Here is a 27,334-nt window from a genome sequence, read left to right as displayed (position 1 = left end):
GTAATACTATCATGCAGGATAATTCATCCCCACACAGACTGCTCGCTACTGATCATCTGTTCCCTCTCCTTCTTCCACCCCAACATTTCTGAGAAGTGATGGCTACTAACCAGTAGGATGTGTCTGTATAGTGTGTAGTGAGGATCATGTCTCTTTGTTCCCTCGTGTGACGGTGTCAGGTCTATTTGTGTCCATCAAGGGCCCTTGTTGTGTTCCAAAACTTCCACAGCTCGCTCATGAATATTCATCCTCCCAAATACAAAAACCTCCATTGGTGAGAGCAAAGGACACTTTTCATGTTGGCAAGAGTGACTAATGGACACAAGCCTCTGAAGTTGTGTGATGGGGGGGGACAAAGCTATACGTATTAACCCTTCTACTGACAGAAGATGCTTGAGGTCTTCAAGATAGTGGACCATTTTAGAATAATCTCACCAAACCTATTCTCTTTGCCTTGTCATCTCAACATCATATTGCCTCCTGGAGCAGTGTGCGGCCGGTGGATTTTCCAAGACATAGGATGTATTCTGGCCACTGTCTTGGACCACTCCTTTAGAAGACCGCTATTGAAGGAAAATTGGTTGTCTCCAAGGCATTTCCCTGTACATACAGTTACTATGGCTATGACTACTGTGGCTATTGTTCTGCTAGCAGGTCCAGCACCATTGCCTCCTTCTAAAACCTATAGAAGGGAACCCTTTACATTTGTCTTAGTCATACGTTGGGGTATGGGATGATTCTCACAGATTTGACCCCTTTGTGAGGGCAGCCCATCAGTATCTCAGTCTTGTTTGAGGTCATCTCTGACACCTATCCAAAGCACATTGAGGATCTCTGAGAATGTCGTTCCTTTTAGCTCCTTGAACTGAATTCAGGTTAAATCTGAGAGACTGGAACCATTCACTATTTACTGTGCAATGCAGATTAACCCCGACAGTTTGATCCGTCATAGACCAAAAGAGTCTGGTCTTAAAAAAGGGTAATGAATGTGAGCGAATGCTCTCACCAGACTCCCGCATCGCTCCGGCCAGATTAATCCATTTTGCTGACAATGGCGTCCTGCAGAGTCTAAGGGCAGGAGGTATTGGTGGGAAAAGAAATATTTTGCCAGTTTTGGAGAAGATTAGAAGGAAAGGCAGGGCCAGGAGCAGGGGCACAAGTGAACGCAATGTTTGGAAATGGAGAAATAACATTTCCTTGGCACTCGGATGAAGAAGAATTTCTTTGTTGATTGGTTTCCAGATAATTACAGTAAAACAAAGCAGCAGATCTACAGGTGTCCTGGACTGGAATTATGGGGCGGTGCCGTCATCCGGAGGGAGGCAGCCAGCAATAGCGTGTATAGCCAGATTGCCGGAATTGGAGAGGATTGTATTTTTATGATCGGTTATAGCAAATTACATCCAAAAGCTGCAGTCTGTGTCTTATTATATAATCGCTATATAAAAAGAAAAGGGGTTTCAGAGATATCCACGTAGAGGGACAGGGAGCTGGTATTTTACATGAGTGACTTCTAGCGTGGATAGTGAGTCCTGAGACGTCGGCAGGTTTAGCCTAAGAGCAGAATGGAGACGATCTGTTGTCCAGCACCAACACCACTGGTGAATATCCTTAGGAAAAGATGGAATACAGCCATACATGGCTATCCGTTTGTTTTCCTCAATATGAAGTTTGAATGTGAAGTTACGCAATGCCGGTTCTGCATCTGTGGTCTAGTTATTTCTGGGCAGTAGTCCATAGGAAACTTATGCAAATTGTCTCTCCGTCATTGGGATAGAGGTGACAAGTCTCAGTTAGAACCCCCAGTGATTGGGAGAACGGGATGGAGAGGTGAAGTTCTTCAATATCCAGCAGATTTTTATGGCTAACCTGGGCTCTATTAACTTGTATGGGACTTCTGGGAAAGCACAATCACATCAACACTCCTTTCGGTACAGTCCCCGGTAACAGAACCCAACCAAATATTTATTGTTTAAAGATTCCTCATTTTTTCTGACAAATTTATGAGCAGTAATTTTTTATCAAAGTTTTATCAAAGTTACAAAAGTTATTTGTAACTTTTGGACAAGTGTCCTTATTATTAAGGCGGAGCTGAGCTGAGATCAGTAGAAGATCCTGGTCCTGACACTTTACATTTTTAAGAGACAATATTATAGGAATATCATGTTATAGACGCATGAAGCTGCAGGTCTGGAGATTAAAGGCCATTTTTGGAGCATTCCCCATGCCTAGACTTGGCCTTTTTTTTAGTGGCTTTATGGGTCGCTTCTCCCATTAAGCTGATCATTAAATATTACACCAGCTAATCGCCTCATTAGCTTGGAGATTAACTTCTCACCACTTAACTGGATTTTGAGGCTGTGTTAAATCATCGGGAGGGGATGAGATCCTGAAAAGTTAAAGGCTCGTACCAGATTTCCTAAATCGCCTAATAAAGAGGTTGACATAATATGTGTATTATGAACAATTACAGTATAAGACATAGGGCAGAACTCAGTATTTAATTAGATTAGTTCTAAAATGAAGGTGGTTCTTACACTTTATGACCCATCTATACCACTAGCCGGTGCTCTCCCCCGGGCTACCATTGGTGTATATTATACAAGTTACGCAATAGATTTGGCTCTTGTAGAGAATGTTCTCCCCCTCGCGTCATCTCACTGACGATGGACCAATGTTTTGTGTAAAACTTTGCTGCATGTAAATAAGAATACTCCCTTGAGTCTCCGTTCCTGAAATGGAAACACACCTGGCTTTGACCTCAAAAACTGATCTGCAAACCTGAGTGTGAAAACGCAGTTTGAGCAATGACCCCTTTTATTTGAACACTTCAAAATTGTTTAGTGAGACTCTGAAAGTGTCTGAAGTTTGCTCTAACACAACCGCGATCAGTCTGTGAATCGCGGTCTCCGTCTCGTTTCATGGACGGACTACACGATGGACGGGACTCCTTGAATTGTAGCGATGTATGATGCAAGCAGTTTCTTTCCCATGCACTGCATGGACCAACCCCAGCTGTGTGAATGAACCCTGACATGCATGATACCTCTGACGCTAGTCGTGTACACCTGTTTGGTGAGAATCACAGCTTAGCTTATGGTATATTTTCCTCCCTGGTATGAAGTGTTCTCGGTCTGGTTCATATTCAGCAATATGTATTTCATCATGTCATGTTAATGTTGGTTATTTCTAGTTCACATGTGCTTCGGAATTGCCGAGTATTAGCAGAATTGCTTACAGCTGGAGCTGCCGAGGGTTAAACCATGAACTTTTTCTGACGAAAGAAAAATCTTTTCTGGTCATAAAATGGTTATGACTTTATAGCATCCTGCTTGATGTTTTTGATCAATTTGGAAAATAAAATGGTAATCGCTCTCAGTCACGGAGGCGGCGGCCTCTGATCTCTATAATGGGAGGAATGACCGGTTGTGGGATGGTTCTGCTTTACATGTCACAGGTTGTTATTTTCCAGAATATATCCGGTTGCATTTGTGTAGGACCCGTGGTCTAATGTCATGACCAAGCCGCTGGTTAGTCAACACATGCAGGACATATACGATGTATCAGTAACTCCAGGTGAACTTTCTTCTACGTCTTCATTAAACAAGATAAAGTTTTACTGTAAATTATACAAATTTTTGTGCAACTTTTACTTTTTGCACAGAAAACCCTGACCCTGAACTAGTCATAAAGAGCTTTTGACCAGCCCTTTTTAGTATAGTTAGACTTTCTGTCAATAAGCTGATCAGACTAATAGTAGCAATGTGATGCAGACTGACCGGATGTACACTCAGCTCAGAGCCTTCAGTACCTGTCCTCCAAATACATGTGAAATCCGAAAGCCCAGAGGCCTATGTGTTAGGAGAATCCAATACAAAATACTTGGTCTCCTGCACTGAAATTTCATGGACATAAAAAAATGGGGCTTATTAAACTTCAGTCTTGTCCAAGTGCTGGACATATATTTCTTGTTATTAAATCATAATCAGGTAAGTGCATGGGGTGAGATTTTGTCCCGATTGTTCCTGGTCAGATTCCTCCTCATCGTTATCAGATCATATACAAATCTGTCTTGTGCAGTTCTTTTGTCACAGCCGCCCTGAAATGTGTGAGCATCAGCTCTTTTATTCATCCACCATCGCTCTATCATGCTTCATCCAATCCCAGCTGTATAAACCCGCACATATCACCGCACACGAGAGCGACGTGTGGATAATGTAGCAGGCAGACTTAAAGGAGAACATGCCAATAAAAAGGAAAAGAATATTCCCTGTTTATCTTCATTGACAAACTCCTCTGTTGTATTCTGACATTTGTAATTTATGCCTTTCATTTGATGTCTGTCCTTGGACTGGCAGCTATATAAACCAATACTTCCTGGCATTACTGAGCTGCACTAGGCTAGTAAAGTAACCAGACTTATCTGTTAGCTGACTACCAATTGATGCCCACCAGTCCCTTGACCTCCGCTTGATGCCCACCAGTCCCTTGCCCTCCGCTTGCTGCTCACAGGTCCCTTGCCCTCCGCTTGATGCCCACTGGTCCGTAGACATCCACTTGATGCCCACCGGTCCGTAGGCATCAGCTTAATGCCCACCAGTCAGGTCCATAGACATCCGCTTGATGCCCACCGGTCTGTAGACATTTACTTGATGCCCACCGTTCCGTACACATCCGCTTGATGCCCACTGGTCCATACACATCCACTTGATGCCCACCGGTCCATAGCCACCAGTTCTCTGCTATAAATTTCATATTTTTTTATAATGAAAGGACCCTCTGTGATAGTTTGGATACCTGATTTTCTCCATTGTTCTATAAACATAAATGCACAAACCCAAATTGTTAGCACACCTCCATGAACCCAATAAGTATATGATATGGACATTAGGGTCGGCATAGAGATCATTATTCACCCTGCTTTTCTGGGGTGGAGGTTGATGACTTGATTGGTGACATGGGAGGAATGTCCTGTATTAGTTATTGGCACCTCCTGCTCTATCATTGTTAGGTTGCCATACACATTGCACAGCGATTGAGCCCATTCAAATCCTACATCCTGATCTAGGATGTCTATAGAGCCTACTGTGTGGCCATCATCATCTTCCTGTGTATTCAGCTCTGCATTGGATCATGCTATTGAAAAATCTTTAGGGAGACCAATGTGCTCCATCAGAAGTAATTATAATAGGAAACAAAGTTTCCTCTGCAATTACAGTCCAAGATAACATCTAGAATTTCACAATAATTACATTTTTCCCCAATGTTTTTGTGTTCAGATTTTCAGTAATTGCAATCAGTTTATCTAACAGACCATCAGAGACCTCATCAAAATAATCTCATCCCGCTTATAGCTGGGACCCAGCCGCATGCAGTGATGGCTTTATCCCATGGAACATGTTTAGCACCATCTCCATGGATTCATTTTCCAGGCGAATTTGAAATTCCTAGTATTCTTGTTCGTTAATTTGGACAGAATTCATTATACACTGCAGCCTGACTGGGGCTGTGCCCTCGCTAACTGCCTCCAGGCTAGAGATGTCTTTTTGCAGAGTAATGCCCCCATGCCCGCTGCTTTAGGGAATCGCCCATTGTTTACCTATTGATAACAGATGGATGATACATTGTGGATGTAGCTCGGCATGTACGTGAGTCATGATTATCCAGTACATCGCTCCATCACTTCCAGCTGTTTACTTACTCTGCGGAGAAAAACAGATGTTTCTCTAATGTACCCGCAAAGCATCGTACAACTCCTACAAGTGCTTCACGGCCCCTTCCTCGGCCCACGTATGGCACAAGGAGACCGCAAGTCTGCAGGGGAGGAGGAAGCTGCAGCGGACCATGTCCCTAAAGTCATCAAAAACTGTCACATTTTTGAGTTACTTTTTTTTTAATAAATGTGGATTCTGTATCTTACTAGGGTAATTTTTTGTATGGAAGAAGATATTGATGTAAATGATTCCTAAGTAAATCACAACCAGTGATATCCATGCCAGTATACTGGAACTTTGGAGCCAGTGAGTCTGATAACAATGATTTTAATATTGCAATTATGAACGTTTAGTTTACGTACGTAATGCAGTTTGTATTCAGAGTTTGAAAAGAGGTCTGTGACCCCCCAGGGATTGTTTAGCGTGCAACCCAGGCCACAGCCTGATGTTCAGGGATTTTCAGGGAGATCATTTGGTACTTTGTTCCCAATGTTGGGACAAATTCTGTGCAGTCGATGAATTGAGCAGTCATACATCAATGTCCGGCGCTGGTGGTGGACGGCTTGCTTAGGCCATTGTTTAAGTCTTTACTCCTAGTAATTATATATAATTAATCTGCTCTGTAAATCTACCCTGGAACTTGTATACATCAGACCATTAGACCTTGTACACGGAAACATATATCCTAGATCTTTTGGCGATTTTCCAAGCATAAGTGTATAATAAGTGAGATAAATCGGTTGTGGCAGAGCAGTTTAGAGATGTGTTTATTTTTCCCGTCCGCCATATGGATGGTCCTTTTATAAGGGGGTAGGGGGCCCAGTCTTATAAAATTGGAGGTTCATAAGATTCTTGTGTCCGAGAGATATATTGTAATAATAACAAATTCTAAGAGGTTTTGGCTCTGTTCACAGTCGGGTCAAGATTTCCATTTATGATAGTGAATGATGGATAAGTGTTTTCTAACAACTCCTGATGGATCCTGTAGACTGTGGCATCACAGCCGAATGAAACGCCACAAAATACTGGAGCCTGAAATGGTGTCCGCCCATCACTAGAAGTATGTATAGCTGCTAAATTGACAGCTGACTTTACAAAAATATTCTTTCCCAAGCAGTTTGTGTCTCGGATTCTTGTATCATTCAATGGAAAAACAACAACGTATAAACAGAACAAATGCGAGTGTGTCTGACATGAACGTGATATTCTGGGCATTGGAAAGTTGCACTGGATTAGGACTTTCTATTTGTGTTGTTCAAAGTTCACAGGAAACTAATTTCTAACATCTGTAGCAGATAAGCAGAACATTTGTAACCGGTGTCTGTGCCGAACAAATGTTACTTTGTGTAAAAGCTGTTCCTCTTGATCCCATTGTGCACATGCACGCTCAGTTCTCAGACACCTTTTGGTTGCGAACCCCGAAGAACAAAGAATCTGGAGTTCCTGATTATTTCTTTCTCTTGGTATTGTGATTCCGGGTGGGTGCAAATTTTATAAGTTCAGGGGCTCACCATAAAACCTGTACGGATGGGATTATGTTGTATACATGAGACCGCAGAGGTATTCAATGTTAGTTCCTTTCTCTTTCTATTAAATATGACCTGACCTCACTCATTTCCTGGCCAAACGTCTTCTATCCTGATGTTTAATGAGCGGATAACTGAGGCCTATGTGGGAAAATAATGGATGTCTGCTCTATAGATTGGTTTTCAGTGTGGGAAAGCAGTGCTTGTTCTGGAGAGGACTGTAAGAGACGGATAAATAATTATTGGACTCGGTAAAGTTAGATATTGATGGTCCTATAGGTACATTCCTGTTTTCTCAGATTTCGTTATTGCCCCAGATTATAAAGGTTTACAGAGGAGCTGGGAGAAGAGAGGAGGGGAGCGCTCTGTTATTTCTGCTGTGGGGGTTACTCTTCTTTGTGGTTACAATAGTGACCCGGAATATTATTATTATAATACTTATTTGTAGAAGTAATAACCTAAAACTTTCATGATATGATGGGCTCAATAATATGAGATTAACCTGGGGTGACTCGTATAATGGTAAAACCCCTGTTGTTCCCACCGCAGCTTCACATGTGAAATATGTTTTATTTTTGTAGAAATATCATATATCAGGTCTTGTTTTACGAACCAAGGAGAAGCCAATAACTTGACAGGAAACCCTTAAGATGTGAGCGGAGTTCTGCTGCTGGAACCTATTACCACAATGATGGAGTGGTTCCAATTTTCTTCAAAGAGCGTTGTGTGTCTTTAAGGGCTGGCATGGTACATGTGATAACCTGCCAGCATTCTGCACATGTACCTTTATGTCACTGACCGTCCCCATAAAGAGGGGATGAGGCAACCTAAGACTTAGAGTACAGCTATATATCACTTGTATGTGATATACTTGTGTCCGTCCATTCATTGCAGTGTAACAACCTAGAGCTGTAGCAGCAGCTTACTGACATCTATATGTAGCTTCTCAGAGGGAGTCTCCAATATCTTCTCCCATAGTAATCCATGCAGCATGACAAGGACATCACATTTCTCTGTACTGTCTGTATAAGACACATGGACTTGCTGCTGAATGTCAAGATTCATTTCCATATAAATTGCATAAAAAAATCTTGTGTTATTGTTAAGTAGAGGCAGGTCACTCCAGGCGAGCAGCGAGCGTGTTTCCTGCCCCGGCCCATACATTGCATTCTGTAGATGTACCATAAATATTCCCCAGATGTTCACTGTCCTGAGAAATTGGAAACAGAAGTTGGATACCATTGAGTCCGTCGCTCAGAGCAGGTTGTCTATGGGTCTTGCTTTTTGATATAAGACGCTTACGCTCTTGATGATGGAGACCCCCTGACGTCTCATTGTGGTGTCTGACACTTCATTCATACATCCACCTTCTCATCAGCCTCAAGCAATGAGAACAGTGATTTGTGAGAGACACATTCCCGTGTCTACCAGCTCCGTCATACATCCTAGATAAACCTGTGATTTATAATCTTTGGGGAGACACAAGTCATGGAAAAATTATTCATAAAGTGTATACTATGGAGCTCAGTCTTGCTTTATCCACTTGGTTTAAAGGGTCTTTTAGCAGTTTTACAAGTTACAGGATATACAAGCTTGTAAGGGGTCTTCTAGATAGTTTTAGTTACCATTCTGTCCACAGGATTGGGGATAACTTTCTAGTCACAAGAGTAGGGGGCTCTGCCGGTTTCATATATGTCCAAATGGTTAACCAAACCCTACCCAGTGCCACGAGTGCTTACAGGCAGTGGTGGACTATAATATGGGTGACTCTGATGGTAGCCCATGACCCATGGTCACCAAACCCACCAACCTAGTTTAATGATGCCCTGTACAGACAACGGAGGGCTCTTCAGCTCGGAAATATTCATAGCTGGACTGGCATTCGATTTCCTAACTATGCAAGGTCAAAACTGCTGACAGTCTAGGATAGCCATGAGGAAAGAAAAAACAAAAAACATACAGTGGCCAACACTGAAACAATTGCATTCAGCCAATTGTCATCTGATGTACAGTAATGGGGACTTGGCCTCAAACTAGGCAGATTCTGTCATGCGGGCAATATGGCTCCACTCCAGGCACTTCATGCTGCTTTGTGATATATTATCTCACCTGTTGAAACCTATCCCTAAATAATATGTATAAGAAATGCATATAAAGTAAACTTAAGCTTTGGTGCCAAAGATAAAAGTCTGCCAATACATCCTCCTAAGGTTTCTGGCTGAAGGTGAGCGGCAGCGGATCCTGCCGGATAATTGGATGATGAGTGTGAGGCTTGTATTAGACCATATATAAATAGCCCTGTGTGGGCTCCGACCTGAAGCCGGCATGTCCACATCTCAAGGCAAACTATTTATAATCTGGTAACATAGATGTATGAAGGAGGACACTTTCCTCGTGAGATGTCTACAGCCTTTAATCTATATGGATCTGACCACAAAAAAAAAAAGTTGGGTAACTCAACTCAAGTACAAATTTGTCTGATTTGTAGCAGAAATAACCCCCAACACCTCTTAATGGACACTAAGCTAACACAACGTGACCACAAAGTTCACCTTGAGGTTCTTACATGGAAACTCAGCCTGGTTGATAATCGTGTGACTGGTGAGATGTGAAAGGTGGGATTGAGGAGAAGACTCTGTCTTATTAGCACGTGTTATTGGGCTGCGGAAGAACATGAGCTACCGGTAAGCGCCTATTCCTGCCGGGCACATTCAGTAAATCGGGGATCTGTTGATGCTTTGAAATAGTCAAATTCTTGGTTGTCGACTCCATGAGACTAATTATAGGTCGGCAGCGATTAAAAATAAAAACCAAACTTGTAGAATATCATTTGGAGCTCACAAATGTTTTACAAGTGTTTACCGTCTAGATGACCGAGTGGAAGAATTCTCCTTGGAAAAAATTATGTCTTTGGAAACTTTTTGGGGGTTTTTATGTGATTTTTTTTTTTTTTTAAAGGAAACCTACCACTTGAAGTGGCAGGTTTCTGATGGAAATACCGGGCACCGGCTCAGGGTGAGCTGGTGCCGGAGCTTATTTTTGTTAGTGTTTTAAACCGCTGTATTGTGGTTTAAAACACTTTTTAAACTTTATAGCTGGCGCAGGCAGGTACGCGCTCGGCGCTTACCATGCGTGCGACCGTGCGCGCGGCTACATAGGAAGTGAAGGAGAGCCGCGCGCATAGTAAGCGCCGAGCGCGTACCTCCCTGCGCCGGCTATAAAGTTTAAAAAGTGTTTTAAACCGCGATACAGCGGTTTAAAACACTAACAAAAATAAGCTCCGGCACCAGCTCACCCTGAGCTGGTGCCCGGTATTTCCATCTGAAACCTGCCACTTCAAGTGGTAGCTTTCCTTTAAATAAAGTTGACTCCTTATTTTTAAATATATTATATTATTAATATTATTCAACCACTTTTCTAAAGGTTTTATTAACTTTTTATTGTATTTTATATTTATATATATCTTCATTTTTATTTAGCAGTTTTGAAATTTTGTGGCGATGTTTTCAGGAATCTCCTTACAATATATTCCATAGCGAATAGCAGTATTAGGAGGGAGGATTATAGGAGCCAAAGTAGTTGGAGAGGAAAATACTTTCCTCTTATATGAAATATCATAAAGTTTCTTATTAGAACTTATTTTTGCAAAATTTGATGAGATGTCATGTGATGATTTGGTGCTTGCAGTGGTAAATGTGTGGGGCTGGTATCATCCAGGGCAATGTGTGCATTTCTAGATATTATTACAATATATCCATGTCATATACTAACAATGTTGTGTATTTGGATATTTATGTATTGTCTGATTGTTGCAGGTATTTACCTCCTGGATATCATCTATGTAGACTCTGCGTACCCAGCGTCTGGCAGCATCATGGAGAACGAGCAGCGCTCCAATCAGATGAACAACATCCTGAGGATCATCGCTGATTTGCAAGTCTCCTGTATTTATGGTTGGTTTTCTTCCTTTCTTCTTCACTCTTGATATCGGCCTTAGTCTGCATTCACACTACAGTATGGGGGATGTATATACGGCCGACGTATATATGCGGCCGATATACGTCCCCCATACACTTCTATGGGCTCACGGCGCCCTACGGGAGCGGTACGGTGCAGCACACAAGTGGTCATGTCCTATCTTTTCCCGTATTACGGTGCCACGGCCATACTCCTCTCCCCGCGCTGCCGTGTGCCCGCCGTGCTACGGTGCGGCGGGCTCAAAGCAGTGTGCATGCAGCCTTTTGTGTTTTAGCTGTGAAAGGACTTTATAGTGTCAGTATTTTACCCGCAGCAAATTCATAATTGGTTCTTGGTTTCTTTCATTGGGACATTGCATTGCAATAAAATAATCATACGCCTATATAGGATTATATTAGACGGCCCCCATTACTTAAAATGTTCATGTCGGGGCTTGGGAGGCCCAAAAAACAAATGGTAGCGTCCATATTGCATGAATTGGGACATTTTTGGAACCATGGATAGGCGTGTCTACCTTGATGCAGAAAGCCTCCAGAAGACACCTCTGGTGGCAACTTACAGCCTTTGAAAGGAAGGGCAAGAAATTCATCATGCCCGAGGTTTACTTAAGAAACATCTTTCACCACCTCACACTACACAGATTCAAGGACACTTTAATCTTTAGCCCATGTGGTTGTGGAGATATCAGTCCCAGTAACTGACCATTTTAATCTGTCTTCTGTCTGAGAGGAGGAGCAGGAGAAGAGGGGGCGTGTGTTATGCTAATCTGCTTTCATACTGTCCAATCAGTGGCTGACAGTGTGTGATCTTTGTATCTCTGTGTGAGCTCATCTGGATGCTGTGTTCATACATTGGGGGTCATTTACTAAGGGCCCTATTCGCGTTTTCCTGACGTGTTACCCGAATATTTTCGATTTGCGCCGATTTCCCCGGAATTGCCCCGGGATTTTGGCGCACGCGATCGGATTGTGGTGCATTGGCGCCGGCATGCATGCGACGGAAATCGGGGGGCGTGGCCGAATGAAAACCCGACGGATTCGGAAAAAAACGCCGCATTTAAAACAAAAAATCTGTTGCGGAGCTTGCACTTACCTTCACTCAGCCCGAGCCGGTGAACTCCATCGCGTTCCGATGCTTTTCAGCACAGCAGCGCCACCTGGTGGACGGCGGAGGAACTACCTTAATAAATCCCGGCCGGACCCGAATCCAGCTCAGAGAACGCGCCGCTGGATCGCGAATGGACCAGGTAAGTAAATCTGCCCCATTATGTTACCATTCTCCTCATATTCAGCTATTATTGCATTACCCTGTTTTAACATAAAACGCAATGTTACAAATTGCAATCGCGATGGAAATGCAATCACATTGTAAACACTAATGCAACCTAAATGCTGTGTAAATGCAATGTAAATGGCATGTGATAGTAAACGCGCACATGAAGCAAGTGCATAAATGCAAACACAATGTAAACGCAATGTAAACACAATCATGACACATGCAGTGTAAACGTAAATGCAAACACCATGAAAAGAATAAACACTATGTTAACGCAAATGCCACGTAGACATAAATGTGATTGTTATGCAAGTGCCACATAAATGCTAAGTAAATGCAACGTATAGACAAAGCCAACGACCAATGAAACACAAAAATGACTAAAAGCAAATGCAACGTAAGGTCATACAAAGGTCACAAACACGATGCAAATGTTGTATGAATGTAAACGTGATGCTAACGTCACACAAATGTCATGTAAGCATAAACACAATGCAAACTCCATCTAAATGCAATCGTTACGTAAACGTAAAAGCAACACAAACTCTGCATTAGTATAAACGCGACACAGATGCAGTGTAAACACCATGTAAACGTAAATGCAACTGCCAAAGAAACGCCAGGTAAATGAGATGCAAACCTGATGTAAATGCAAACTTCATGTAACTGTAATTGCAATACAAATGCCACATTTGCACAAATGTAATGTAAATTCTTTTACATCACATTTTATATTTACATCGATTTTGCATGAACATTGCATTTTTGTTCACAACATGTTATCCAGCATTTACATTGCGTTTGCGGTAGCATTGCATTTATGGTAAACTTGCATGTATATTCCGTTTACATCACAATTTCATAACATTGTGCTTATGTAAACGCGGTTTAAACACGTCAAAGAATAAATTCTCTGATATTGCTGCTGCTGATTGGACAGAATGAGAGAAGATTAGCATAACACCCACCTCTAGCCCCAGCTCCTCTTCTCTTCTTTTACAAAACACAATTATAATGGTCAGATACTGGGACTGATATCTCCTGAATCTGTGTAGCAGCCCTTACATATTGATATGATTATCTCCACATGTGTGGGTGAAATATGCCATCCAAATCCATCATGATAAACCAGGGGCACTTATTTATAAATCCAGGCTCTGTGACTGTAGTAATCTTCTTATATTTGTTGCAAAATTCCGCTAATTAGCATGATTTAAAAGTTGATTTTAGAAAAAAGGCGGCCATGGATAACAAATGAATAATAATAAAAATTTGAAATCTTTCAGCCAATGTTGGGTTTTGTCTCTGGAAATATGTGTGGTATACCTTGTGCATGTTAGTAGCAGCAGGACTGTGAAATATGTATTTATATTCTAGGATTGTAAGTGCACTAGGGTTGTCCTCACACTGCTGTGCTCTGTACTTTGATCTCTTCTACAAGTCCTCCCACAGGCTTCTGTTGGAGAACTACTAGTCACTCAGAGCTCTTAGCGTTGAGCTGCTCCACATATCCTTTGTCTGTTTTTTGCTTAACCTGCACAAAACCTCTGGTTGGAAACAGTAGCAGCAGTTCAATGCAGAGAAATTAGAGCACAGCAGTGTGAGGATACACCCCCAGTTCATTTAGAAAAGCAAGGGATATAAATCCATATATCACTGTTCTGCTGCTACTACCAGATGACTGGGTACAATACCTAACACTAGCTGCAGACCACATGGTCACACCTGCTGACGGGTTCCCTTTTAAACCTGTTTATCCTTTGATATCACCTTATGATTTTTATCTGCACTGTTTTGGTGATTTACTTAAACAGTCAACTTTCTAGGACTGGGTCTTGGAAGAGACTTCCTCCTCTTAGGAAAATCTAACATTAGGAGGGGATGTCGGTGTGGGTGCCAATTTCTAGTAGGCATGACGGAGTCCAAGAATAATAGGGGGCCGTTCCAAAACAACTGTAAAATTTATGTTTTCTCCTTCCAATTCCTGTCAATGAGAAATATTCAGAAATCGTGGAATGTGACAAGTGCATAAGCCAGGGCGCTAACACCCGGCCCGTCATAGAGCTCAAAGTACCTCCCGAATCCTATCATTCTGTGCTTTTACATTACACGCCATGTTTACAGAGGAACAATCCCAAATACTGGAAATACTTATGGTGAGACACCACATGAGGAGCAGCAGGACATCGCGGCTCCGGGCACTAATCTATCCCACCTGCTCCAATCCCTGGTTCTGGTTCTTATCCTACAGTGAACTTTCCTGCTCTGGATCAGACATCCAGGCTGTCAGCCATTGATGTGTATATGACACGTCCCATACCCGGCATGATTGTGGATACACACAAGTGCTGGGTCATGCGATGAGGGTGAATACACAGGGGGCAGCTCTGTCCATTAGATCATTTTGCTCAGGCCCCCAGATGGATTGGGGGGGGGGGGGGGGTCTGGAGCAAATCCAGTGCTGGAGATCAGGGTAGCACTAACCCATCTGGTGGGATGCAGGCGCAGCATGTTGTCGGTACAGTGTGGTAGCCCAGCTTCGGAGATTTTATAATGTGTGACCTATCGTTGGCTCGCAGTCAGTTCTTTGAAAAGTCGGTGCATCTTCAAGGTCTGTGGCTTCTCCAAGTGCACAGTCCTTACACAGCTTTTCTCTTAGCTCTCTGCATTGAAGTGTTGCACAGCTCTCCGGTGAGCGTCTGCTACAGTGTTTTAGCAGGAGGGACTGATGTACAGAGCTTAAAGGACACCTGTCATCAGGTCTGTGTCACTAGTCCTGTCACCACTACCTGTTGGAGCAGCTCACAAGGATCCCATCCCAGCCTTTATCTAGTTATTTCATACATTATTCATTGTAAAATCATCTATTCTTTATTATGTAAATGAGGCTGGTCACATGGTCAGAGGCAGTGATGTCACCCGTTACCCCTCCCCTCTCCTCCCCCTGCTCATGTCTGTGTGTAATGTATAGTAAAGCATTGCTAGTGTGTGTGCTGCATCTGCTGACATGCTGCATCCTCCTAATATACAGGTGAGAGACACAGACATCAGCTACACATGAATCTGACATGTTCTGCTGTAACATGGCTGCCTGGAGCTGCTGTATCTCTCCTATGCAAAGATTTGGGATCTAAATGCAATATGGAAACCCTATCTAGGGCTGAACACACGCAAAAGAGCCTATATAATGAAGAAGAAGCATGTGTCATGTAGCCAAAAAACACAATTTTATTCAAATTACCAACATGGACATGGCACACAACATCCAAAGAGCAAGAGATAAAAACATTTAAAAAGGGTTACAAGCACCCATCAATGAAAAATCACCTGGAGCCTGACACCTGGTGTTGTCCGGTCCTCCAGGCCTGAGCCCCCCACAATAGCATCCCACAAACACACTGGCTGAAATAGCAAATGCAAGGTGGCTGAGTGTGTGTGTGTATACCTTGCGGTGGAGTAGCCACACGCAGAGGACACAGCAGGGAGTGATAAAAATCTGTGCACAGATAGTGCAGAGGTGTCCTGCTGTGTCGTGAATGTGGAGGATGAACCCACTAGTCACATGCCACCCATGGAAAACCAATACCTAAGTGTTACCAGAGAGTGTGGGATGAGGGTGAAGGCTCAGGAAGGGTAGCCCCACGCGTTCCGCCGCCAACCGCAGCTTCCTCAGGGGTGCCCCATGGATGTAGTACTCGGGTATATATACACATAGTATCTAATGTGCATCTGTAGCCGGTGTGTGTGCAGTGGAGCGGCGTCAGGGGGCTGTCCCCTGACACAGGAGGAGGCGCGCCGCGTGGTCGCGTTACTTCCGCTGACGCGGGAGGCCGCCTGCGCATGCGCGCCGCGTCTCTGTGTCTAGGCAACAGCGGCGCCGATGTATCAGTACGAGGAGAAGGGAATGCAAGGTGTGTATCAGATTAGCGGTTAGCTAATAAAGTGCTAGTGCAGTATTGTTGTGTGTGATAATATATAACTGTGCAGAAGTGTTTGGTCTAATAAGAACATCACTGGAATAGTGTCCAATACAATCGAATAGGCCAAGTGCAAGACCAAACAATATACTAGAAATTCACCTAGTGCTGAATGCAATTACTCTATACACAACATTAACAATATTGTTACATACAGAACATTTAAAAATGTAAAACATCCAGTAATTCATATTAATAAACAGAGTGCGCAAAGAAATATTAAGAAAAATGGGATACATGAAAAAACATGAAAAAATGGTGAAGGCAACATAATCCCCAAGACACACTACCATCCATACATCCTCATGGGCCCATGCACACTCAACCAGCACGCATACAGAAACAAAAGAAGATGTAAATAAATACAATATTATATATCTAAATTTCCGCAAGAGAAGCAATCGTAGTGAGTACTAGAGAATTGTCACTCTGACCATATCTGTTGCTTGTATGGAAAGAAGGAGATCAGGCTTGGATTCATCAGGGAATGAAGTGGAGGACGGAGGTCGAATCATTTGATGTATCAAAAAGAAGGGACAAAGAAGGACATCCTCTGTCAAATCTAGAGGTAATAAGGAAACAAATGAGAGTTGTACAGACAAAGGACTAGCGGATGCAACCATTGTCTCAAAGCATCATGAGTTTTGATACCAGCCGGCTGGCCTATATCCGTATATGTCCTATGCTCCCCGTGCGGGAGAATACGTATGGGTATGAGTGTTGGAGTGTGAGGATGATGAGTGCAGAGTGGGTGTGTGAAGGAAAAAGACCCGTGTGGTCAAGTGAGTGCAAGTGCCATAACAGTATGAAAAGAAGGAAAGTGATGAGAAGGGGGGGGGGGGGGGAGGGGGACCGACGATTGAGGAGCCCGGGCTGGGACACGGTGTCTGTAAGCTGTGCTGGTGACTGTGTGGTGCCGGGAGGGAGTCACAATGGCATAGGGTGACCCAATGCGTGCCAATCAGTGAAAGAAAGGCTGTGAGGCCGTGCAAAGGTGAGAGGAAGAGCCGAGGGTGGGAGAAGGGATGGGGGGGGGGGGGGGGGGAAACAGGAGGGGGAATGAGCGGGTGAAAGTGAGCGAGAGGAGGGGAAAAAATGGGGCCAGAAGGCCCAAGGAGCCGAGGTGCTAACAGAACCCAGAGATGGGTGGAGGAAGGAGAAGAGAGAAAGAGAAGTGGAAGAAAGGAAAAGAAAGCCACAGGGAGCCGGAGGAATAGATGAGGAGTAATACCTACTTTTTATAGAAGCCGGAGAAGAGCATGTCTTCATTCATCCCTCGAGGTGCCAGTGCTGCCAATTCGAAGATCCATTTGGCTTCTAGGCGAAGTAGGGCAGGAGTCAGGTCTCCTCCTCGTATGTTGGGTTGAAGCTTGTCAAGACCTATAATTTTCAATCCAGAGGGGTCCCCCCGATGTGCATTGAGAAAATGTTTTGCAACTGTGGAAAGTTGTTTTCCATCATTGAAATCGCATTCTGCGTTGTGTATGGTGGAGATGTGTTTCTGCACTCTTTTCCGCAGTTCTTGACCTGTTTGTCCCACATAAATTTTTGGACAGGAGCAGATCAGACCATAAATAACACACCGTGTGCGGCAGTTTACATACGATCGAAGTTTGACAATTTTGGAATCAGCTGGGTTCTGAAAGTTGTCCCCTTTCAAAATCATAGGACAGACTGTGCACTCCCCGCATGGATATGTTCCCAATAAGCGTTGGCCATGTCCTATTGCCCTACTTGGGCGTTGAAAGTGGCTCCTGGTTAAACTGTCACGCAGGTTTTTGGCTCTTCTAGCAATCATCTTTGGTACAGGGGGGATATGTATGTCCAACCTGGGATCACTTTGCAGAATGCCCCAATTTTTGTGTAACAGTTTGTAGACATCTGACCACTGGTTATGGTATGTTGTTATTAAGCAGGGTTTTCCGTCCGGTACTTTCGTATTGGATGCAAATGTGTCTTGTCTCGGAGTGTGTTTTGCCCGTAGAAACGCCTTAGAGATGACCTTCTTAGGGTAGGCCCGATTTTTGAACCTATTAGTTAGGTCTCTAGCTTGTTCCATAAATTCACTTTGTGCACTGCAGTTCCTCCTGACACGAAGGAACTGCCCTGTTGGGATGCCATCCTTTAAGTGACGGGGGTGGAAGCTCTGGTAGTGTAATAGGCTGTTTGTCGCCGTTTCCTTCCTATATAGCGTAGTTTCAATCATTTTCTGTTTGATTGAGATCCGTAGGTCCAGGAAGTTCACCTCTGTTTGGGAAAACACCGGTGTCAGCCGTATTTGCCAATCGTTAGTATTAAGCGCCCCCACAAAGGCATGGCAGGTCTCGGGTGGTCCCCTCCAGAGGACAAGCACGTCGTCGATATAGCGGTACCAACCGACGACATGCCTCTGGAAGTCACCAGATGGGTACACCCTGGTCTCCTCCCACCAACCTAAAAATAGGTTGGCATAGGAAGGAGCACAGCGCGCACCCATCGCGGTGCCCGAGACCTGCCTGTAGTGGGTTCTATCAAAGACAAAATGGTTATGTCTGAGCACAAATCCCAAGAGTTCCAGCAGGAACCCCTGGTGGCGCTCATCCCTATTCTGATCTTGTTGGAAAAAATAAGCCACCGCGTTAACACCCACCTCATGCAGAATATTGGTGTATAGTGACTCGACGTCCATAGATATGATCCAAATCTCCTCTTCGATGAGTGAAAGATCCAGTTTATTCAGTTGGTCAATGAGATGTGAAGAGTCCCTGATATAGGAGGTCAGTCTGGTAACACGGTTCTGTAAAAAGAAGTCCAGATAAATGCAAGACTTTTCACACAGACTACCGATTCCTGCCACAATTGGTCTCCCCGGTGGAGTTGTCATTGCTTTGTGTACCTTCGGTAGCATATAAAAAGTGGGCGTCACTGGAGTTTTTACTGTGAGGAAGTCTTTCTCTCGTTGTGTGATGATACCCGACCTCCAAGCAGAATTTATTAGGCGATCGAGTTTGCCCTTAAAGACACTGGTGGGATCTGAGGGTAAAGCAGAGTAATATTGTTGGTTACCTAGCTGTCTGTTGGCTTCTAAGATGTACTGTTCTACCGGCCATAAGACCACGTTTCCGCCTTTATCGGCCTCTTTTATAACAAACTCAGTGTTCTTACATAAATTCCGAATTGCTTGTCGCTCATCCCTGGTAAGATTTTCGCATTTCCAAGGGGTCTCCTCAAGATCCCGTATGTCTCGAACCATGCACTCAAAGAATATCTGAATAGCTGGAAATAAACGCAGATTAGGAGTAGCTTGTGAGGGTGATCGTAATGTGAACTGTGACCTACCCATTGTGGGCCCCTGAGTATCTTCGTTCTCTCTTAGAAGATCCAAGAGGTCTGTAAAAGTCCTGCGGTCCAAATCCGACAGATGATCTACAAGAGAAGGTTGGTGATAAAGGAGTTTAAAGGACAGCTGTCTACAGTACAAATACACATCCTTGATAAGGGTGAATTTGTCAATTCTTTGCATTGGGGAAAAACTCAAACCCTTACCCAGGACCCGTTGTTCAGTGTCAGAGAGTTTATAGGTTGAAAGATTTACAATTTGTAAGTCGTGCTTACCCTCAGTCCTCAGATGTTGTGCTTGGACTTCTGAGGGGCCCTCTTGTAGCTCGGTGACCACCGATTTCGCAGGCCTCTTTTTCTTATGTTGGGTGTATTTGTGTCCGACTTCCCCGGATCGCCTTCCGGTTCGCTCGTGTCCGAGGATAAAAAATCTTCACTGGAAGAAATCTCCTTGTTGTCCTTCTGTCTGGGCGTTCTTCTCGGGATTCGTCTCATATTACCCGAGTGTGTCCACCTGTATGCTTTTTTCTTGTCGTAATCACTACGATCTCTAGCAAATTTGTCACGTTTCTTTTGAATAACATCTTTCTCATATTTATCTATTTGATCTTTAAGTTTCAACCGGAATGGCTGTACACATGTGCTTTGGTCAAATTTGGACAATTTGGTCTCCAGAAGGCGTATTTTATCCTTCGTTTGTTTCAATAACTCATAATCGTGTTTTAAAAGTAGATCCAAGAGGATGAGAGAGCCCTGATGTAGGCCTCCTTCCCAAGATGTTTTAAATTCTCCTTGTACCTCCCAAGCTGGGAATATTTGTATCCGGAGACCCCTAGGGATAATGTTTAATTTCCGATACTCCTCTAAACTCCGAATATTCCACCAAAGGCGGGTGATGCTCTTGTGTGCATCGGTAAGTTCCTCCATAACCATTTTGGATTCCATGTTAAGTCCTGTTTCTCCCAAAGTGTCAAAGACTGTAGAAACCTGGGTGTTCCAAGCCGCCTCCCTAGCCTCCAAATCCATCACTCCCCGTGAATGTATACAAGCCTGAAAACGTAAGAAGACGTAAAAAAACTATATTTTTCTATGTAACAAAAAAGATATACTGAATAACGTGGGGGCAATGCCTATCCTATATATTATAATATTAACCCAATTGGGCAAAAAAGGTCCCAAAAAAACCTGGCTACATGACACATGCTTCTTCTTCATTATATATGTATCTCTCCTATACACACACACACATGCACACACAGGCTGCAGGGGGCGTGGCCACCAGCACCAGGCAGCACATCATCATACAGCCTCACATCATTATACAGGCTGTCAGTCAAGCACTGGGGGTGTGGCTGTGCCTCCCACTCATGAATAAGGTGGACAGCCTGAATATGCTAATGCTTCATTGGACATTTCACAGGTCATTTGCATACAGCTTTAGGACCTCATTGCTTAGGTTTACAGGCATGTAGAGGGACAATGAAGGGATGGAGGCAATGCTCTCTAATGGCAGTTTATGAAAATATATTTAGATTAGGGGGGTTATTTTGCATGACGGGTTCTCTTTAAGTGCATAGCAGCTTTCCAGGCTTTGCCCTTGTATTGGAGCATAGCAGGGATGTTACATCATGGAGGAGCCCAGAGTAATGGTTTCTTTCTCTGACAGATCACCTCGCCACGTTACCCCACGTACAGAAGTATCTGAAGTCCGTCCGCTACATTGAAGAGCTGCAGAAGTTTGTGGAAGACGACAATTTTAAGTGAGTTCCTGATTCCTCAACTTATCATCAATGAATCTGTGTACAATGTGATTTCTGGCGTAGGCACACGTCCACCCCAAAATCTGATGAGAAGTAGTCACACTGCGGAAGGCCACAAAGGTGGGACATCAGACCTGCCTTACTGTAAAATATGTTGTAGGATTGTGGCTGAACACTATACCAGTCACTCATAGCAGAGGGGAGAGGCTCAATGCACAGCAGTGTGAGGACACAACCCCAGTTCACTTGGAGAAGCTACAATAACTTTCCACAAACTTGCTGCTACCAACCGAATATCATACAGCGCCACTCCTGTACACAGGATGTGCCTGGTATTGCACCTTATCCTTATTCCATTAGTAAGGCTCAGCTGCAGTACCTCCTACATGTATGATGGTGGCGCTGTTTCTAAAAAATTTTCTTTTTAGTAATGACTCTGCTACAGTTTCCAAATTCTTATTTGAGGCAGCCCAAACCAGTATCCTACTCCCTATAACCGGGATCTATGAAGTAATCAGTGTCTATAAAGATCTGAATTTTCACTTCTCGCCTCTGATGAATCATCTTTTCAAACTGAGCCAAAAAGCAGCTGTTTCCTTTTAGCATCGGGCAGGGAGTCTGTTCACTTTTCCAGATTTTTGCTTTCCTCCATGGAAGCCGTGTCGTGACATTTGGGTCTCAGTTGGGAATGCATTTGTATGATGTCAGAACTGACCTTGTTGAAGTAAATCTGTGTATGGAGATGTGATGGAGGCACTGCGCCTCACCCCGGAGCACATGGCATTTGTTTAGTTTGTGACCATAGGATATACGGACCCCCCCCCCCCCCAAAAAAAAAAACAAAACCACTTTTCTTCTATTGTGCAACCTTAAGAATTAGGAAAATTCCAAAAGGAAAGAGTCATTTACTTTCATTCTATTAGTTTCACTCAATACTTCAGATACACAATGCAGAATTTGGGGCCCAGTTGGGGTTCAGCATTGGTATAAACTGATATATAAACCAATATATTTGATCAGAAGAGGGCGCTGTAGAGCTTCATGCATACTGGGGCTCATTTACTAAGGGTCTGCGGAGCGGATTTTCGGCGGGTATCCCGACGATTTCCGATTAGTGCCGCATTTAACGGGTTTTTGGCGCACCGGCTTGCACGCGACACAAATTGGGGGACGGATTCGGACAACACGCAGGATTTAGCATTGTAAATTGTGTCACAAGACAATGCGCTTACATGCACCGGAAAGAAGAAGGTGAACTCCAGCAGACCTCAGCGTGGAAGCGACAGATGCAGGATCTCCGGCGCACGGTGAATCGCGTAGGACCTCAACTTCGTTGGACCGTCTGGATCAGGGATCGCAACAGGACCGGGTAAGTAAATGTGCCCCACTGTCTTTGCACCTTTGCACTGAGCTCCCACTAGTGGCCAATGTCAGAATGCAGAAAAAGTCACTCCCAGTTGTAAAACAATTATCATTTTCAATATTCATTTTCTGAACACTATATATCGCCATCGTTACAAAATATAATACAATATTAACATTAAACTAAGAAATGGAATTTATGAAGAAAACATTACAAAACAAGCCTCCTGAGTTTTTGCACGTTGTCTTCTGCTTTACGTTACATATATTAGACATCTTTCTTCTTGGATTAGGATCAGTGAATCAGGTTTGGGGGGATTTAACATTGTTACGTTGATTTTAGGGGAAATGAAATCCATGACACATCACTTTCAAATTGGAAGCCCCCTACAGAGCAGAGAAGACCCCCACTGGTACATTCATGGCCTGGGGTTAACTCTGAAGGGTTTTACCTTACAGTCTTGGGATGGAGGGCTGACATAAAGGGCAGGGGGCACAGATCCGGCATATTCTGATAGACCTTACTTTCTTTTTATAGAGGACCACAGAGCACAAAAACATGAAGATGAGATATTTATGATCTCTTATACGGCTGCTATTGCTGCACATTCATATAACCACAACTACTGCATAATTTGCTAATAAGGATTAAGGGAAAGCTGGGTGCCAGGCCTACGGGAGCATTTGTATCACTGAGGACAAGGGAAAGGTCTGTACGCAGCCGGGCCTCCAATACTCAGCGGCTCTAGTAACCCCAGTGCCGGTGCTGTGTGAGGAGTCACTGTTATAATTTCCATTATCTAAGGATTAATTCATGAGAGGAATTAAACAGGAAGCGCGGCTGCCATTCTCATACCAGATGTATAGAGCAGATACTATATTTATCGGCAGCCAGCCGGCGGTATATGATAGAGAGAAGAAAGGCCCTTTTATTTGTGCGGGTCCATCCCCTGGAATCCAAGGGAACCTGGTGCCGGGATCACTTTACACTTACATTAGCAAGTAAAATCTGCCGAGAGGGAGGGAGCAGCTCTGCTATATGTAGATATGGGGAATCTTACATGTGACTGTATCAGATTGTAGCATGTCTTATACGTGGGGCTATACAAAGGCAAATCCTGAAGAGTAGTGCAGATTTATATTGTGGCTTAGAGGGACCCTCCACCCAGACATGTGCAACATCCCCCACCGGGGCCTGGCCTTTTCTTGGGGCCTGGAGGCAGCTGGGGCCCAGAATACCGGAGTGGCTGGCGGTTGCGGCCTAGACACTCTGTGATCACAGTGCTTGGTATGGGGACCGGAGGACTGTCCTACAGCCTGGCAGGTCTCCAGCAGGTGGTGTGTGCAAGAAATTAGATGAGGGAGAGGCTATGGTACTGGTTCTCCCTGGGGCAGCCCTTAGAGTCTGTAGTATGTGTCCCTGGTAGATGGAGGGGCGCCCTTGGTGGTGATACAGCCGTAGCAGGGACCAGACGGAGGCAACGTGGTGCATAAAATAACTTACCAACAGCAGCAAGTCCAAACGATTCTGTACAAATGGTCAAGTTACTGGGAGTGATCTTGGAGAGGGAACCTCAGGAGTTGGGTCACCAGCCTGGTTGCAGGGGCAGGCTGGGATGTAGCTGTGTCCAATGTTGGAAGCTGCAGCTTTGTCCTGGTCGTTCTGTGTCACTCAGTGTAGAGTTGCTGAGGCCTGTAGCAAGAGCTGGTGCTCTAAGGTGGTGTCTGCTCTCTAGAAGAGCTGGGTTCCAAGAGAGCTTCTCATCTGCTGAGAGCTGGGCCTAAGAGAGCTAACTCCTCCCCTGACTAAGGGTTTTGTTAATCTCCAATCACACTCCAGTTACAGAGGTGGAACATTATTGGATGATAACATTAAATAATATTAACCCTTGCCTATCCAGGCAGTATCTACCGCTGCATATTTACCTCTGTATGTACTGTATGGTACAAGGGGCTTATTCGCAAATACTCCTCTGCCATGCACATTGGCAGGGACGTTGCACATGTTTTGGTGGTTTTGGTCACTTAATTCTGCAGTTCACACAAAGGAAGGGAATTAGTCGTGTCTGCCTCAACATTCAGCAGCCTGTAATTTCCACACAGAAAGAGGAGGGGGGGGGGGATGAAAGTGCAGTCTTTTGGCACTAGGTGGTGTGAGAGTTATGCTGTGAGAGGGGAGGAAGAGCAGCAGTGGGTACAGCCAGCTTTACACCTGGGAGTTATATTATGGGATTGTCCCACATTTTCAGAGAAAATCCTGGCAACCTGAATGGAACAGGGGTGGGTTTTTTTTGCAAACCTGGCCAAGAAGTAAGTGTTCCCAGGTAAGTTATGGGTTGAAAGAATATTCTGATTGATTAAAATGATAGGGTATTTCTATACATGATGGGATATCACTATATATGGTGGATAGGGGCACAATCTCCGGAGTCACGTATCTGTGGTGGTGATGAATAGCCTGGTGATGTAAATTCATATAAAATAATTGCTTGTTCACATTTTATAAATGGAATAGAAATGTTAGATCCAATGATAAATTGGTATTCCTGTAGTATGCATTTATGGCACATCCTGTGACTCCCCTCTCAGATTCAAGGAGTCAGACCTTCCCATTGGCTGCAAAGGGGGGGTGTACATGGCAGGTAACAGTCCAGGGATCATGCCATGGATGTGCCCCTAGAGACATTAGAGAAGTTGCTGGACTGGATCTAATCCAGGGCCCAAAATATTGGCCGACTAGTTGTGCAAGAAAAACATGCGTCACTGTGTAATTCTACAAAACTTTCTAGTAAAGCAGCATCTGCTGAGATAAAATTATAGAGTTATTGAATTGGATCCTTTAAAAAATAAAAAACTGATTGTGGGGCTTAACCTGAGCAAAATCGCCCCAGCTCTGAGAAAGTGACGTCTTCTCCCCCTCTTTAGGACGCGGTGATTCAGTCAATTATTTACTGAAAAGGTAAAACGAGGAAACTCGAGACATCCTTGAGAACGTCCGACTTTATAGGATTAAACCTTAAAAAAAGCAATCGTCTCTGCGTGTCCCCTAACATAACAAGAGGCTTTGATGGCGGACCCCCCGCCTCTCGGCCATTCATCACCAGGAATTATTTAGAGAACCTTAGACGACCCCCTGGTTAAGTGCACTTGAAATGAAAGACCTACTAAGCTACGAATTCAGAGTAACTTGTCCCCCACCATTCATTGCAGGGCCTTGTGTTAATCCACTGCAATATCCTTTCTTAAGCCCTTCCCTTTAATTACACCAGTTACCCGGCTATGCTATACCAAGGCGGTGATGGACAGGATCACAGGGCGCAGGACCTCCAGCTTGCACCCTAATCCATTAAAGGGAACCCTCAGCAGATTTACAGGGAAGCATCAAATGCAGAGTGAAATATGCTTGTAAGGGGGCAGGAAAGCTACTGGGTGACAGACGATTGACACGTTTGTGCCGCACTGCAAGTCCAGCAATTCTACATAATAGAAAGTACAAGTACATGTGGTCTTTATCACCCTATTCACACAGAGTAGAAGCTTTCTGTAGATATAGTGCAGCTTACTTGTTCTGTTGCAGACACACATCATATTACACAGTACAGATCCCACAAATTAATCACCTGTTTAAGGTGCTTGTCATTGAGCATAGGCTGCTGTGGATGGGATGTACCGCTGTATAATTAGTGATAAATCTGGTAATGATGGGTTGGTTGGAGATGAAGTTATATCAGTTGTCAGGCAGTGATACACAGTAGATTCAGATTATACACTCACCGGCCACTTTATTAGGACACCTGTCCAACTGCTCGTTAACACTTAATTTCTAATCAGCCAATCACATGGCGGCAACTCAGTGCATGTAGACATAGTCAAGACAATCTCCTGCAGTTCAAACCGAGCATCAGTATGGGGAAGAAAGGTGATTTGAGTGCCTTTGAACGTGGCACAACCATCTCTAGGGTTTACAGAGAATGGTCAGAAAAAGAAAAAACACCCAGTGAGCGACAGTTCTGTGGGCGGAAATGCCTTGTTGATGCCAGAGGTCAGAGGAGAATGGGTAGACTGGTTCGAGCTGATAGAAAGGCAGCAGTGACTCAAATCGCCACCCGTTACAACCAAGGTAGGCAGAAGAGCATCTCTGAACGCACAGTACGTCCAACTTTGAGGCAGATGGGCTACAGCAGCAGAAGACCACACCGGGTGCCACTCCTTTCAGCTAAGAACAGGAAACTGAGGCTACAATTTGCACAAGCTCATCGAAATTGGACAGTAGAAGATTGGAAAAACGTTGCCTGGTCTGATGAGTCTCGATTTCTGCTGCGACATTCGGATGGTAGGGTCAGAATTTGGCGTCAACAACATGAAAGCATGGATCCATCCTGCCTTGTATCAACGGTTCAGGCTGGTGGTGGTGGTGTCATGGT

At 44.0% G+C, this 27,334-nt stretch overlaps 1 protein-coding gene and 1 long non-coding RNA gene across 9 annotated transcripts in view; one reads left to right on the top strand and one right to left on the bottom strand.

Moving 5' to 3' along the window:
• Window positions 1–27,334, top strand: part of RALGPS1 (Ral GEF with PH domain and SH3 binding motif 1) — a 254,050-nt gene that overhangs the window by 178,264 nt on the left and 48,452 nt on the right. For all 7 annotated transcript variants that reach the window (XM_072124780.1, XM_072124779.1, XM_072124778.1 and 4 more), the window contains 2 exons: window positions 11,056–11,193; window positions 21,455–21,548. In XM_072124780.1, the coding sequence (XP_071980881.1) occupies window positions 11,056–11,193; window positions 21,455–21,548 (232 nt within the window). The remainder of the gene's footprint in view (window positions 1–11,055; window positions 11,194–21,454; window positions 21,549–27,334) is intronic.
• The window catches only part of LOC140077529 (uncharacterized), a 72,825-nt gene that overhangs the window by 24,375 nt on the left and 21,116 nt on the right, over window positions 1–27,334 (bottom strand). The window lies entirely within an intron of this gene.

This window comes from Engystomops pustulosus, chromosome 9 (assembly GCF_040894005.1).
Source record: "Engystomops pustulosus chromosome 9, aEngPut4.maternal, whole genome shotgun sequence".
NCBI lineage: Eukaryota > Metazoa > Chordata > Amphibia > Anura > Leptodactylidae > Engystomops > Engystomops pustulosus.
This window is presented reverse-complemented; position numbering and strand designations above follow the sequence as displayed.